The 15,137-nt window shown below is 48.6% G+C and overlaps 2 protein-coding genes and 1 pseudogene across 2 annotated transcripts; 1 reads left to right on the top strand and 2 right to left on the bottom strand.

Annotated features, from left to right (window-relative positions):
* Positions 1 to 2,385: 2,385 nt before the first annotated feature.
* Positions 2,386 to 6,060, top strand: LOC109769700 (receptor-like protein 7). The gene is given in 3 exon segments (XM_073511588.1): positions 2,386 to 2,868; positions 2,871 to 3,813; positions 3,816 to 6,060. Coding segments are annotated over 3 exon segments (3,027 nt in total). The 3' UTR covers positions 5,417 to 6,060.
* A 249-nt stretch (positions 6,061 to 6,309) lies between these two features.
* On the bottom strand, positions 6,310 to 7,478 carry LOC141020925 (uncharacterized; annotated as a pseudogene).
* Positions 7,479 to 11,588: 4,110 nt separating this feature from the next.
* LOC109769701 (BTB/POZ and MATH domain-containing protein 2-like) lies at positions 11,589 to 12,700 on the bottom strand. The gene is made up of 2 exons (XM_073495896.1): positions 12,448 to 12,700; positions 11,589 to 12,289 (listed from the first exon to the last, which is right to left on the bottom strand). The coding sequence occupies exons 1-2, from the start codon at positions 12,698 to 12,700 to the stop codon at positions 11,589 to 11,591; spliced, it is 954 nt and encodes a 317-aa protein (XP_073351997.1).
* Between the last annotated feature and the right edge of the window lie 2,437 nt (positions 12,701 to 15,137).

Raw genomic sequence — 15,137 nt, 5'->3', positions numbered from 1 at the left:
TGCTCAACTGCAGCAAAAGCGAACAAATTTCGCCAATCATTTGTAGCCACTGCTCGGTCAAGTCTCACCTTGACATTTGCCGACCTCCCTCTTCTGTTATCATACATGAAAGGAAGGCCAGTGAACCCAAGATCTACTAATTCACACACCTCCAGCGTATCCCTGAACGCTACCATCTGTGCTTCCGCCCTTGGCGTGACCGATAAATGCTCGAAATCCCACATAGCTTCGTTAAAGTCACCAATTACTAGCCAAGGCAAATTATTAGCAGTTTTCATATCCCGTAACTTAGTCCACATTAGGTGTCTATTTTCCACCCGCGGTTCTCCATATACAAAGGTAGCTCTCCACTCTGGCACTCCTTCCCGAACCCTGATAACTATATCAATGAACCTGTCATCCTTGTCCAGAATATCCACCACACATTCTTCTCTCCAATATAGTGCCAAACCACCACTTAGACCATTGCTATCCACTCCACAAAAACCCTTCACACCAAGTTTTGCACGGATCCTTTTCATCTTCTCCTCCTTTTGTCTTGTTTCACACAAAAACACCAGCATGGGGGAACGCGACTTACACAACGTCGCTAGCTCACGAATTGTCCGGGTGTCCTCCCCTCTCTGGCAGTTCCAATTTAGGCAATTCATTGGATCCGACGGTCCTCCTCACCGGAGGCCGCCTGCGTAGTGGTGTCCATGTCAACTCCCTCACTCTCCTCCCCCACTGCTTCCCCTTGCTTCCTCCTTTTCACTATTGGGTTCTTGCCCGGAGTGCCCTTAGGGTCCGACGGGATCCCTACACCATTGGCATCGCCAAACTCCAAGCGAAGGACCGCATCTGCCACCTTTCCTCCTAGGTTCTGCACACCCTGGCCCCGCGCATTGACCACGCCATCCTCATTCACCAGCCTCTTCCTCGCTGTACGTTCCTCCGCCGCCTTCATCATCTTAAACTGCATGATATCCATCCCCACAGTCAGCTCCAAACCTCCCTCCCTTTGAGAAACCACCTCCTCCTTCTCCTCCGCAGCGTCAGCCCTACTTCCTCTAGCTTCACCTCCTCTACCACCCCTTCTTCCTCCACGCCCCCACCCAGCAGGGCAAGCACCTCCTCTACCTCCATCGCTCCCTCCACCTCTACCTCCTCGACCACCTGAACCCACTGGTTCACTGACCCAATGCAGCCAATCCCCCCATTCACAAAGTGCACTGTCATGTACTCCGTCTCCGCATTCCTCCACAACATGTCCCATACGCCCACAAAAAAAGCATAAATCTGGGAGTTTCTCATAAAACACCGAGTACCTCTTCCTCTCCTTCAAAGTAATATGCACAAACCTTACTAATGGTATTGTTACATTGACGAACACACGGACTCTCAAGAAGTTTGATGGGTTGATCCTTCCTTCATTCACCGTAACTGTAAACGGAGCTTCTCCTACCTTCTTTGCAACCTTTTCTGCCAACTCCTTCTTCCTAGTCAATCTGTCCGGCAATCCTTTAATCCTAGCCCATAATGGATACATGTTCAACTCATATTCTTCTACATCTGAAAATCCATCATACTCTACTAAAACCACCGGATCCCTCCTGAACTGCCACGCCCCCCCCCCTTCCATCACTCGCTTCCAATCTCCCAAACAATGACATTGAGCCAAGAACAAGTTGGGGCCCTTAATGTTGAAGGTCACCCCCTGCGCACACGCCCACGCGTTCCTCATGGAATTAAGCAGAGAAGCATGGCTAAACGGCCGTAGGGTATGAACCCTAAAGAGCGCCATCCAGCGAACATCCTTGATCAGATTCTCAAACTCCCCAGATAGATCCAAATCTTCTTCCTCCTCCCCTTGCAGCTTGAGGTTCTCAAACGCACCATCTAGATCTTCGTCTGCCACATATTGCTCCCAATCTGCCTCCTCATCGTCCTTCTGAACGTCAGCCTCACTCCCGCCGATCGTCTTCGCTACATCCTCATCACCCTTTGCCTTCGTGTTCCTCGGGCCCAGCCCGCCGCCCGAAGATGGATCTTCAACCCTAGCCGCCTCTACTTCCGGTATCTCCATCCCTCCTCTCACCCCCTGACTGCTCGGGTCCCCCATGCAATCGTCGGAGTCCACTTCTACCAGCCCCTCGTCGTCCTTCGCTCGAGAAAACGCCGTCGATCGGTGGGATTTGACGTAGATTTGGTGTACTTCGGCGGCGCCGCCGAAGGAAAGGTTGGACCCTAGGAAACCCTAGGGGAAAGACTTCTATGCGACGGGGTAACGTGTACTACGTATATAACAGGGTGCTGGTACATCACACAAGTTACACCACGCAAATTTAACCTGCCATCGCACATTGCAAGGGATCATTTGCACGCACATCTCCTCCACAATTAGCGATGGCATGTCCCAAGCCATTCCGCTTGCTGCTTCTGCTCCTACAACTCCAGCTCATTGCCGTGAACTCGCTTCACCGTCCGGAGGCTACGTTCACTGATCACACCCCGGCGTCGCCGGACCAGGCGTCAGCGCTGCTCTGGCTGAAACAATCCTTCTCCGCCACAAATCACTCCACCGCCGCCTTCCTTTCATGGAAGGCCGGCTGGGACTGCTGCCGCTGGGAAGGCGTCCGCTGCCGTGGCGCCACCGGCCGCGTCGCCTCGCTTAATTTGGGCGATCGCGGCCTGGAGAGTCCCAACCTCGACCTCTTGCTCTTCGAGCTAAGCTCGCTCAGGTATCTCAACCTAGCCAGAAACGACTTCCGTATGTCCGAGATACCGTCCGCCGGGTTTGAGCGGCTCACCAAGCTCACCCACCTCAACCTCTCAGCCACCAACTTCTCAGGTCAGGTGCCACCCAGCATAGGCCGCCTCACCAACCTTTTGTCTCTCTCGACCTTTCCTTCCACTTCGAACCATCAATTGGGCCGTTCCACGTCGACGGCAAGTTTCACGCCGACATAACTCGCCAAGGGCAGCTCACACTCCCAAACTTAACAGCCATACTTGCAAACATGGGTGGTCTGAGGGAGCTCCATCTTGGCTTCGTGGATCTCTCTGGTCAAGGGGGTGAGTGGTGCACTGCTTTGGCCAGGTACACTCCGAATCTTCGTGTTCTTAGCATGCCATACTCTGAACTCACCGGTCCCATATGCGGATCAATTGCCGGTTTGCAGTCTTTGTCGGTGATTGATCTGCAGCACAACCATTTGACCGGTCCATTTCCCGAGTTCTTTGTTGAATTATCCTCTCTGAGTGTTCTCCAACTCAGTTATAATGACCTTCACGGTTGGGTCCCTCCGTCTATCTTTCAGCACAAGAGATTGGTGACTATTGATCTTCACCAAATTCCTGGCCTATCTGGTACTCTACCAAATTTCTCAGCTGATAGTAATCTTGAGAATTTGCTCGTCGGCAACACCAATTTCTCCGGTTCAATTCCAAGTTCCATCAGCAATCTCAAATCCTTGAAGAAGTTAGGCCTTGGTGCGCAGGGTTTTGTTGGTGATCTTCCCTCGTCAATCAGTGAGCTCAAATTCTTGAGTTCATTGCAGGTCTCTGGCTTAGAAGTAGTAGGATCTATGCCACCATGGATCACAAACTTAACTTCCTTGGAGGTTCTTGAGCTCTCCCTTTGTGGCTTGCATGGACCAGTACCTTCTTCCATATGTGAGTTGTCGAAACTGAGAATATTGTCACTTTATAGTTGTAACTTTTCAGGGAAAATACCTCCATGTATTTTTAACTTAACTCAACTAGACACCCTATTACTTCATTCGAATAATTTTAGTGGCGAAGTGGAACTTAACTCGTTGTGGAAATTACCAAACTATCTAACTTAAAGCTCTCAAACAAAAAACTAAATGTAATAGACGGAGAAGATATTACTTCTTCCGTGTCTTTTCCAAACATAAAGTTCTTAGAGCTAGCATCTTGCAACATAAGTAAATTCCCCAATGTATTGAAGCATTTAGCTGGGATTTATGTGATTGACCTTTCAAACAACCAAATTCAAGGGGTCGTGCCACAGTGGGCTTGGGAGACATGGAGCAATTCACACCTTTTCTATCTAAACTTATCGCACAATATATTTACTAGTGTTGGCTATGACAGCTTTCTCCCTTTGGGCCCAGTAGACGTGTTGGATCTCAGCTTCAACATGTTCAAGGGGCCTATACCCATACCAAGATCCTCTGGCAGTGTGCTAGATTACTCATGCAACCATTTTTCATCCATGCCACGTAATATTTCTACTCAACTTGGAAAAACTGCCATTTTCAAGGCATCAGGAAACCAACTGTCTCGGGATATTTTACCGTATTTTTGTGGTACAAAGATACAATTTCTTGATCTATCTTACAATATCCTCCATGCCACAATACCCTCATGTCTAATGAAGGACACAAAAGCATTGAGGGTTCTAAATCTGAAAGAAAATCAGCTTCAAGGCAAGTTGCCTCGTGATGTCAACAACAATTGCATGCTTGAGGTGCTAGACTTCAGTGGAAATTGGATCCGAGGGCAATTGCCTAGATCTCTCTCTTCTTGCAAGAAGTTGGAGGTTCTTGATGTGGGAAATAATCAGATGAACGATTCTTTTCCATGTTGGATGAGTGGACTTCCTGGTCTTCAAGTACTTGTCCTGAATTCTAACGAATTCTTTGGACAAGTGGCACCATCTGTTGCTAATAATAAAAACAATTGTCAATTTCCAAGACTGCGAATTCTGGATCTCGCCTCCAACAACTTCTCCGGTACATTGACAGAGGAATGGCTTATGAATCTAAAGTCCATGATGGTCGATACCGCTAACGGGATATCAACGATGAAATACACATTTGAACTACAAAGGCTCCAACAAGAATATCAAGTCGCCACTACACTCACTTACAAAGGGTATTCCATCACACTTCCAAAGATCGCAAGGACCCTTATACACATTGACGTGTCAAACAATGCATTCCATGGTAGCATCCCCCAAGCTATTGGGGATCTTGTTTTGCTCAACATTCTCAACATGTCACACAACTCCTTGACTGAAGGAATGCCATCCCAGCTTGGTCACTTGAAGAAACTAGAGTCTTTGGATTTATCTTCGAACGAGCTTACGGGAGTGATTCCTCAAGAGTTAGCATCTTTGGACTTCCTTGGGACACTAAACTTATCCAACAATAAACTGGAGGGAAGAATACCAGGATCACCTCATTTTGAGTTATTTTCCAACAGCTCATTTATGAGGAACGATGGGTTATGCGGGCCTCCATTATCCAAAAAATGCAGCAATGAGACAACACCATATACGACGGTTCATCCTTTGAAGGAAAACCCTGCAGACATTGTGTTATTTCTCTTGTCTGGATTGGGATTTGGTGTTGGGTTTGCAGTTGTAATCATAGGGACATGGGTTCTCCCTATTAGAAAGAGAAGTTGAAATGGTGCTCTATTTTCATTTAGAAGCAGTGGGGTAACAGGTGTGAAGATTATGAAAACATATGTAGTACATAATTGGTAGTAGTTACTGTTTTTCTTAGGTGAGGAGGTAGTAGTTAATGTTGTACTGTTGTATTACTGTTGCAAGTCATCTGCATCAAGGCTTATAAGTTAAGGGGAAATGGTGTGACATGTTGTATCATGAAAATAGATAGTGATGTGCTTCTTTACTCAAATCCTGATCGAATTCATAGTTGGGTGACCGAATTTTCAGAGTTACAAGATTCCTTTCTCTCCCTGTAAAAATATTTATGCTTTTTTAGCTCAAGTTTTTCAGTTAGTACTGCAGACTTGAGATGATATACTACTGTCTAGTACTCCCTCCGTTCCAAATTAAGTGACTCGACTTTGTACTAACTTTAGTACAAAGTTAGTACAAACTTGAGTCACTTGTTTTGGGACGGAGGGAGTACTAAAGTAGACAGACACAACATGGCAATAAGAACTACCGGGCTACGAACATTGTGGAAGTGCTAAAGCACGGCTGTACAAGTTGGCAAAAGAAAACATTGGAGAATGATCCGGCCATACAAGGTAATATATACTTGGCTGAACAGGTATGTAAGCAGGTGCTAAAGCAAAAGTGTCCTGATCTAGTTCGTAGACTGACAGAACATGGAGATGATATGCTTTTTCTAGATAAGTTTTTATTTAGTACTTCTGCATACTGGAGATGATATGCTGGAGTAGTAGACTGACAGAACATGGTGAGTGATATCAGAACTACCAAACAATTCCATGAGAGGTATATGTAAGCAGGTGCATAAGCATAAGAATACAGGCATGCATAATCCCACATTTGGCAAAAAAAAAAAGCAGGTAAAAACTCGAAGGTAACAGGGCAACACCAATAAACCGTCTAAAGGACCGAAAACCAAAAGATACACAACCGGCAGGATACCAAGGATTCAGCAGATATATGAAACTACTAGTACGTACCAGCGTCAGGGAACGAAACACAGCTCATGCTCTCGATCGAGCGGAAACGAAACATCGGCCACCGCCAATCAGAGGACAACTATGACGTCCATGCTACCGGTTGAGCCCCAGAAATCGTCCGGTACGAACAGGAAGCGTTTGGCCTTGTACCCCTGCAGCATACGGACGAACGGCACTTCCCCACACGCCGACAACGACCACCGCCGGTGGCCATACACCTTCAAGTATATTGACTCCGCCTCCTGATCCACCTCGGCCCCGTATGGGCATACGCGGACCACCGAGAGCGAGCGGCCCGTGAGGAGGTCGCCGCCGTTGAGAGCAGGAGGAACACGCTCTTGCCGTCGGGGTGGAGCAGCGCGCGCAAGGGCGTCGACTTCTGTAGCGTCACTGTGACGATCATAGTGTTGGGAGTGGTACTCTTGGTGAAGGTGGCGGCGTCGCCGGCTGGCGCGTGGGCGTCAAGAATGTGACTGTAGAGGAGGCGGCCGCGGTAGGCGCAGCCGTCGAACGGACAGAGGTACGGCGCGAAGCGGCATGCCTCCTTCTCTGGATGAAAGCATATGTCGCACACCAGAGTATCCATCTCAAGGGAGAAGACGTCGAAGATCTCTTCATCCTCCTTCTCTGGATGCTCCGTGTTCGTGTTGCCCTTGCTTGTTGTTCTCGCCTTCTTTGATACGCTGCCACCACTAGAATCCATGGTCTTCTTAGGTTCGCCAACACCCTTGGTGCTTTTCTTGTCCCTCTCTTTCTGCATCGCCGAATCTCGTACAAGATCTGTATCCAAATTTTCGTATGCACTTTTTCTGTATGCAAGCAAAATAAAGCAGTGACGAACTGACGAATCGATTCAGTAAGAGAAAAGGCAAACCTGCAAGTTGAGATATGCTAACCTGCAGATTGAGATGAAGATGGAAGCCCAGTCGTCGTGATATCGTATTGGCAATGGCACAGGCGCCGCCGGCCACTCGGAGAATTAATAGGCAAATCTCGAGAGGCGAAACGAGCAGACGACGGGGGTCAAACTCCTCGAGCCTGGTGCAAGGCGGCCATTGGCCGAGATGCACGGCTGTGCCAGGGACCTCTTCCAAGTCTCACTTTATAGGATTTGGACAGACTCAAGAGGGAGAACCCCCAACTCTTCTTCTTTTATCTCCTCATTTTTAGAATCAGATACATCCACTGACCTTAGCACATTCTCACAGTATTCCATACTACCAGCACTCTTCTCAGGAGTTATGTATGTATCATTCTTCTCAGATGGAGAGGGGTTTTTTGGGTCACCACTCCTTCATCCTCTCTTCCCTCCCCATCAGCATTTTGGTGTTGTTCTGGAAGGTTACCAACACAGCCAGATTTAGGTTCATGTCCATCAGAAGATGTAACACCAAGGTCAACAACAGCCAAAGCACATTTCATAATGAAATCCTCCAGATCAGCATCATGGTCATGTTTCATAGGTGTAACCACCAAACTTTGAACACCATACTTATTTGAGGACCCATATTTGGTTGAGAAGTTAGCTTTGTCTAATTCATCAATGGCCAGATCACCATCACCTGACCCTTCAGAAGCATGTTCTCCATGAGTTCCATTATCCTTTTCAGCATGCTCTTCCTCAGCTCTCTCATCCTCCTCATTACCATCTTCATCCTCATCTACATCAATGACAGAGTCAACACCACCTGTCTGTTCAAAGCCCTCAACAGTGAAACCAAGCAGGAACAACTTTTTCTTCATCTCAATTAGTCTCTCAAAAGGAATCTTAGTTGGATCTCTGCAGGCTATTTTAATTCTAACATTCTCAAAAAAGGTTCTGAACATTCCAATCCAACCCACATCTGTAAGCACTCCAAACAGTGAAGCAATTTGGGCAAAAACTTTCCAAGTACACCACTTTGGGGGAATCCCCTCAATTAGTACCCATGCTTCAACCAGCTCTCCAAAAGGTTCACATCCACCCTTCCATTCAGTTAATGTTACATTCACATCCTGTGGCAGGGAGAATCCAGGCAGTTCAATGAGGTCTTCCACTTTCTTCCAAGGGGGGAATCTGATCAAAAAGGTTTGCTGGAGAGCCCTCTGATTTGCCATGGCCAGTGGTTAGTCTTGCAAAAAGTAGCAGACAGTAGCTCCATCAGTTTAGCACAATCCGCTTCTCCTTTTAAGATATTCACCACTGCACAATTCTGGAAGTTTAACCACTTTATCACCACACTCTTAATCTAAACAGAATTACTCGAGCACTACCCACACTACTAATCCCGCGAAGAAACCATCGAGGTCCCCTTTTAGTAGTCCCGCTTTCCTCCAAGCTCTTCCTTCACCGTCGATCTTCCATGTGAGCCTATCGAGCGACGGTGTTGCTCCATTGAAAACGATGTCATTCCGGTGCTTCCAAATCTCACACATGCCCAGCTGACACAAAGCATGGCTGTTTCTTCGTTGGTCACCCCTCTGCTCTTGCCTTGCGCACTAATCTTCGAGTGTCTCGCCATCCAATGGATCAAACTCTGACCTCCCGCTCGCCAAACAAAACCGATGATAAAACTCATGGGATGGTGAACAGTATGTTTGTAGCATGCCGTGAGAGAAAAAGTGACTTTTTTTTGGAACGGAGGCTTCAGAGGAGCCCGACTTTGAATTAACAAAGCCATCAACCGGCCAGGAGTACAAGCAGACCACGAACAAAGCAACGGCTAAAGGAAACAAGGGAGAAAGCAGAACAACTAACAACGCTACACCTACAACCAGCAAACGGAAAATTACATTGAAGTGCAGCTAATTGAGGATAAGCCCACTACACAAAGGCCCTGAAACGACTACGGGAGAAGCCACGAGGATCTGCATCCGCTAGAATAGGTCGGGCACATGACTGAAACCAGGAACTGGAGATGACATAACACATGCTTTCTCTAACACCGAAGGGGAACCCTTCCCCTCGCCTAGGCTCGAAGGCGCCGAACCGTCAAAGTGTAGAGACGCTCACCCGAGAGCTAAAGCAAGGTTGGCCTCAAGTCCGGGCCAGCCATGGATCACAACCAACATCACGCCGGAGCACACTAGGTATGATAGTACTTATGCATGACACAAAATCTCCAAGCAAATCCAAAGGCTCTCTCATGCACGGGATCTCCCGTGCATGGGATAATTGCTTTTCTCGACCCATGATCCTCGACGTAGAGGCAGGGCAGCACACAGTGTTCTGTGTGCAGCCATGTGTTTTTTTCCTCGGGCCTTATTTGGCCTACATATGATCATTGGAAAAAGATATAGACTAAATTGAGCAATTCCCTTAGTATTTGCCCTAGTGTGCAATCTCTTTTGAGTTTCTAAACTAGTAACGCATTTCAATTTTTGCCAGATCAAGGAGTGCATGCATATTTTTCTAGGGTCTGGCTAGGTCTCAGTCGACTTACACTTCGGCTGACATCATGCATGTGTACGTGGGCTCAGGCGGTGTACGCTCTCCTTTGCAGCTGGCTCGTGACATGTCTTGTTGGGCTAGGAATCGGCAGTTCCTTTCTTTTTTGCTAAACCTCAAGTGCGGTCGCTCATGGGCTAGGAATCAGCTAGTTTCTCTTTCTTTATTCCTTTAGCAAAACAATTCTATACCTTCCCTCCCGGTTCACTTTTTCTCAGGAAAAAAAAACTTCCAATCCAGTTTCCCATCATTTTTCTAGGTTTTGATATTATTTTTCTTAAACCTTTAAATTTTATTTTGTATTTTTAATAAAAAATAAAAAATGACAAATAATTTTTTTTGAACCGCATTAGTTGCAAATGCGTCGCACTCCTTGGAGTTGGCGGTAGGATATGACACGTGTAGTTGCAACTCTAGTGATGAAAATGCAACTGGCCAGCATCCCACTCCTTCAGTTCCAGTCGCAGTGCATCCCTTGCCGTTGCAGGTGGATTGTGACACGTGCAGTTGCAACTCTAGTGATGGACATGCAACTGACCAAGATCCCTCCCCTTCAGTTGCAGTCATGTGTACCCTTGCAGTTGTAGGTGGGTTGCGACACATGCAATTGCAACTCTAGTGGTGGGCATGTAACTCCCCCTCTCCAGTTGCAGTCTTGCAGTTGTAGGCAAGATGCGACACATCCAGTTGCAACTCTAGTGGTGGATATGCAACTGGCTAACATCTGTCCCCTCCTGTTGCAATTGTGTTATACCCCTTGCAGTTTCAAGCGACTTGCGACACGTGCAGTTGCACCTCTACTCATGAACATGCAGCTGGCCGACATCCCTCGCCCTCTAGTTGTAGTCGCGTTGTACACTTGGAGTTGCAGGCGGGTTGTGACACATGCAGTTGCAACTCTAGTGGTGGACATGCAACTGGCCAAACATCCCTAGCCGATCCAAATTGCAGTGGCGTAGTACCCCTTGCAATTGCAGACGATTGTAGGTTGCAATATGAATATTCACACAACTCACATTACATAAAAGATATCAAAAACAAAAAAATACCTAAAAAATGAGACAAAAACACAAAATACAGGAAGAAAAGAAAACATAAGAAAGAAAATCAGACACATACTGTACAAAAGAGTAAATGGAAAATGAAAAATCCCCCGCCAAAAAAATGAAAAATGAAAAACAACCAAAAATAAAAATGGCAGCGCAACCAAAAACGAAAAAGAGCCACTGACAACGAAAAAGGCTCCAGCCCCTCGCTAGCCCATCACGCAAGCAAACCCAAGCCCGACGGGAAAAGACAAGCAAAGACAAACAGCAGGCCAACCAATCTCTGTACCAGACAACCAGTTGACTGCCCCTCAAAATTGGCCCGTGTAGACACAAAGCCAGCAGCGCACTAATCTTCAAGCAGACAAACAATACAACAGACAACCAGTTGACTGCCCCTCAAAAAACAAAAAACAGGTTGATTGAGACTTGACTAAATCTTAGTCGACTGAGATTTAACGGTTCCTATTTTTCTATTACAAAAAGAGAGTACGTGTAAGCCTTGACACAATAAATATATATATATATATATATATATATATATAATTCCACATTTGTTATCTCAACAGGATCAAATACTATATGACGAAAATATAAAAAGTTCCCGCATCTGATCTCTCAAGGATCAAATACTACTTCTTGGCGGCATGTCTGATATATAGCGACAAGTACTACCATATTACTATACTTTTATTGCTTAATTAATTAAGCTTGGCAAGCTTGGCAATGAGATCTTTCAGAACAGAGGGGCAGCATGCAGCAAGACTATCCAAACCACCGGACGCCATGACTTTTTGCAGGTTTGCAGGAGAGTTGAGAAACTCCAAGCACGTCTCCTTCAACCCGCGACAGTTGTGCTGCTCAGCTAGCGTCAAGATGGTCGTGGCCGTGGTCACGTCGACGTACTCGGACAGCTTCTTTTCACACATCAGCCTTAGTCGCCGGAGATCATACCTGTCAGCAGCGATGAGCAGGTGCTGCCACATCACATCTGCATCTTCTTCCTCCTCTATCTCCGACGGCGAGTCACTGTAAATGAACCCAAGCATCGCCCTGAAAACTTGCGCGTCCATGTCGTCAACCTGTATGACGCTTGTAGTCATCATGCCTTCTTTCATGGTGCCAAAGAGCTCTGCCTTGAAGACGGCAGATCGGGCCGCCAGCACACAACGGTGTGCGGCGATCGTCTCGCCGCCGACCTTGAACGTCACGTCCGTTCCCTCCTCGGCCAGAAGAAGATCGCTGAAATGCTGTTGCATGTCCGAAGAAGGCACCTTGATGGACGGAGAAGTGGTGGCAGTGTCCCTGCTGTTAGCATCGCCAATGACCACGATGTCACAACGGAGGGTGAAACTGTCATCCTTAAGGTACTTTGATCTTTCCAAGGTGTCCCTCTGATTAACTGGTGATAGGCCGCACATAGATTGCTTCTAGGCAATTCATATACTTGGCCAGCGCGAATCTGCGTGGATTCTTGATTGTAAATCTGATCGACGAAACTAATCTCGAACTGCAACTTCAATGGGCTTGCAAGTGCAGCATCGTCATTGTTAAGAAGACCAAGATAAAGAGATATAAAATCTGCGTTCTCCGACTTGGCGCCATTGGGGTAGTACTGGATGCACCAAAGGTAGCCGCCAACCATGAAAGGGCAAGACCTGATGCACTCTCCCGTGTGTGTGCTGCTCTTGGTGCGCGAGTACCCCTCGACTATGAGCAGGTGGTAGCCGCTGGAGGTGTTGCTGCTTGCGGTTGGCGAGGAAGATCGTGGCGCTCTTCCATCGGTGATGACAGACACGCCGGTGAAGGGCATGATCGTGGCGTTCTCGATCACTTGGCAATGAGGGAAATTGGAGACGAGGAAGACGCTCCATTTATACGCAATGCACACCCGCTATATATACTCTGCTATAGGGAATGACTCTTTCAGTACGGGAACCCATGCGTCTCGTATGTGAACGTAACTGCAAAAGTTTAGGAAGGTTGCGCCGTCCGTCTCCTCGAGAGCTGAAACAGTCATCGTTTCCACTCCCGAGGGCACAATGAATAGATAGGTGTCGTTTCAATGCAACTTCCAGTTAAATCTGACGAGCAACTGAAGCCAACAAGATTCTCGTGCCTGTAAAAAACAAACGTTCGTCGCCCGGCATGTCTTAAGCCCGGCATGAAGGAGCTCTTGTTACAAACCAAATTTGGGCATAACTGGACAACAAACGACCACGACTACGTCCACCGAAAGCTAACACCATGAATGCAACACCACGACACATCCAAGAACACCTAAGGTCCACGACAACACCCTCGGGGGGAGAAACGACACTAGGTGCCGCCGCTGTCGAGTCCAAGACAGACAATGGTCTTCACTCGGAACTCTGATACGAAGGGAAGAACAAGAACCACATCAATGTCTTCAAGAAGATAGCGTCACCTGCAAGCGGCACCGTCGTCGGCACCAAAGTGCGAAGCTTTCGCTCGACAGCTCACCCGTGTCACCACGAGGTACCCAGGATAGTCGCGACGAAAACAAGTCTTCGGGTCCTAGATTTGAGCGTCGCCACTGCCACAGCAGAAGGCGAGCCCGAGCAACCCCCACTACACCCCTCGCTGCCCACACTACCAAGAAGCATAGCTACCGCCGCTACCGCCGCTGCCATGATGCCCGCCGGAGAGCCAATCATGTAGACGCCATCCGGGGTCGTCGCCTTGACACCCATGTCTTGAGCCACCGCCAACTCTCTGCCTCACAACACACCAACCATGGAAGGTAGACCGAAAGGCACCTCCTCCAGGCCAAACCTTGGTTAACCCTCCACTGTAGGAAGCGTACGCACTGAGTCCTCAGCCAGTCCCAGTGAACCTATGGGGAGGGGTACAACCAGGTTGCTGCCGACGTCCGCGGCCGAGCAAGCCTCAGCCCAGGCCCAGGCGACCTCGCACGACGCCACACCCATAGACATTGTCGCCGATCTGACTGATGGCACCGCAATGTCACGGGATCCCGACACAGATGACCGCCACCAACGAGCAGTAGGAAGGAGAGAACAAACGTGACAGCTTGCACGCTAGGTCGGCTCCCGTGCCTACGCCCGATGAACGATATCGACCATCTTCTACCAGATCCGTGCCACCCCACCCAACCAGTAAGACCATGCTAGGCCACCACTACGAGCCGGAACCACGGGTCACCGCCTTCCGAGTGGAGCAGGCCGCCCGGGCATCTCCCGGAGGAACCCGAACGACGCCACTATGCCAGATCCGAGTGGGATCCATGTTGCCACCATGCGCCGGACGCACCCCGCAGACGCGCCAAGCCACCAGCATCACTACGTCACAGCGACTCACACGCCAACCGACAGTCACGCCAAGCTGCCGCCACCCTCCCCCCTCACGCTGCTTGTCGACGCCGAGCTGCCGGATCCTTTAACCGAAGAAGACCAAGCACACGACATCCAACCCCCTTGACCAGCATCGACCACGATCATCCATAGATTTGAGCAGGAGGTGGGGCGATGACCAGAACCACCGCCAGCCAACCTCCTGCGTGAGCCGAGCCAACCTGGCCATTGTCAGCCCGTGCCACCCGCGGTACACCAGGCGCCAGATCTAGGTGAGCCCAACTCTAGCCGCTGGTGACACCCCAGGCATGACCGTCGCAACAAGCCTCTCGCACGAGCACCATGACCAGCCGTCGCCACCCAGAGCCCATCCAGCGCGCCCCTCATTCATGCAACGCTTCCGCCTGGTCGCGCCACCCGTTGCCATGTGAGGAGGAAGAACCGCCCCGTCGCCGCCAGCTCCGGTCAGGCTTCGCCCGGCTACGCCCTCTGGCGGTGGTGAGGGATGGGAAAAGAGGATGGGGTTCTCGATGGCGGCGATATGTTTTCCACCGTGACGCGCGTCGCAGGAGCTCCTAGCTCTCCTGCACTTGTAACTCCTTTATTTTGAACATGGAACATTGCCAACCTTCTCAACTACCCACTTAGATCGTTTTTGATATCTTATTAAGCCTGTTGTGATTGGAGAATCAACATGAAGGATCTTAGTCCATTTTGTTGAAAGGGTGCAACACCAGGTAGACCCGTGTCAGGGAAGATTGGTCTCTAAGGCTAGCAAATCATTACTCATTAGCCAACCTTCAGGCAATATTTGTCTCTAAGGCTAGCAATTCATTACTCATTGTCCAGCCTTCTGATGTTTGCCATGGGCTTGTATCTATTTCTTCATAGAGCGCAGACAAACATTGACAAGTA

Source organism: Aegilops tauschii, chromosome 3 (assembly GCF_002575655.3).
Source record: "Aegilops tauschii subsp. strangulata cultivar AL8/78 chromosome 3, Aet v6.0, whole genome shotgun sequence".
Taxonomy (NCBI): Eukaryota; Viridiplantae; Streptophyta; class Magnoliopsida; order Poales; family Poaceae; genus Aegilops; species Aegilops tauschii.
This window is presented reverse-complemented; position numbering and strand designations above follow the sequence as displayed.

Excerpts from the sequence above, each read along its gene's own strand:
- LOC109769701 (XM_073495896.1), bottom strand. The coding sequence starts at position 12,700 with ATGCCCTTCACCGGCGTGTCTGTCATCACCGATGGAAGAGCGCCACGA. Across the intron at positions 12,290-12,447 it reads TTTTATATCTCTTTATCTTG|TTAATCAGAGGGACACCTTG; the intron begins GTCTTCTTAACA and ends GCCTATCACCAG.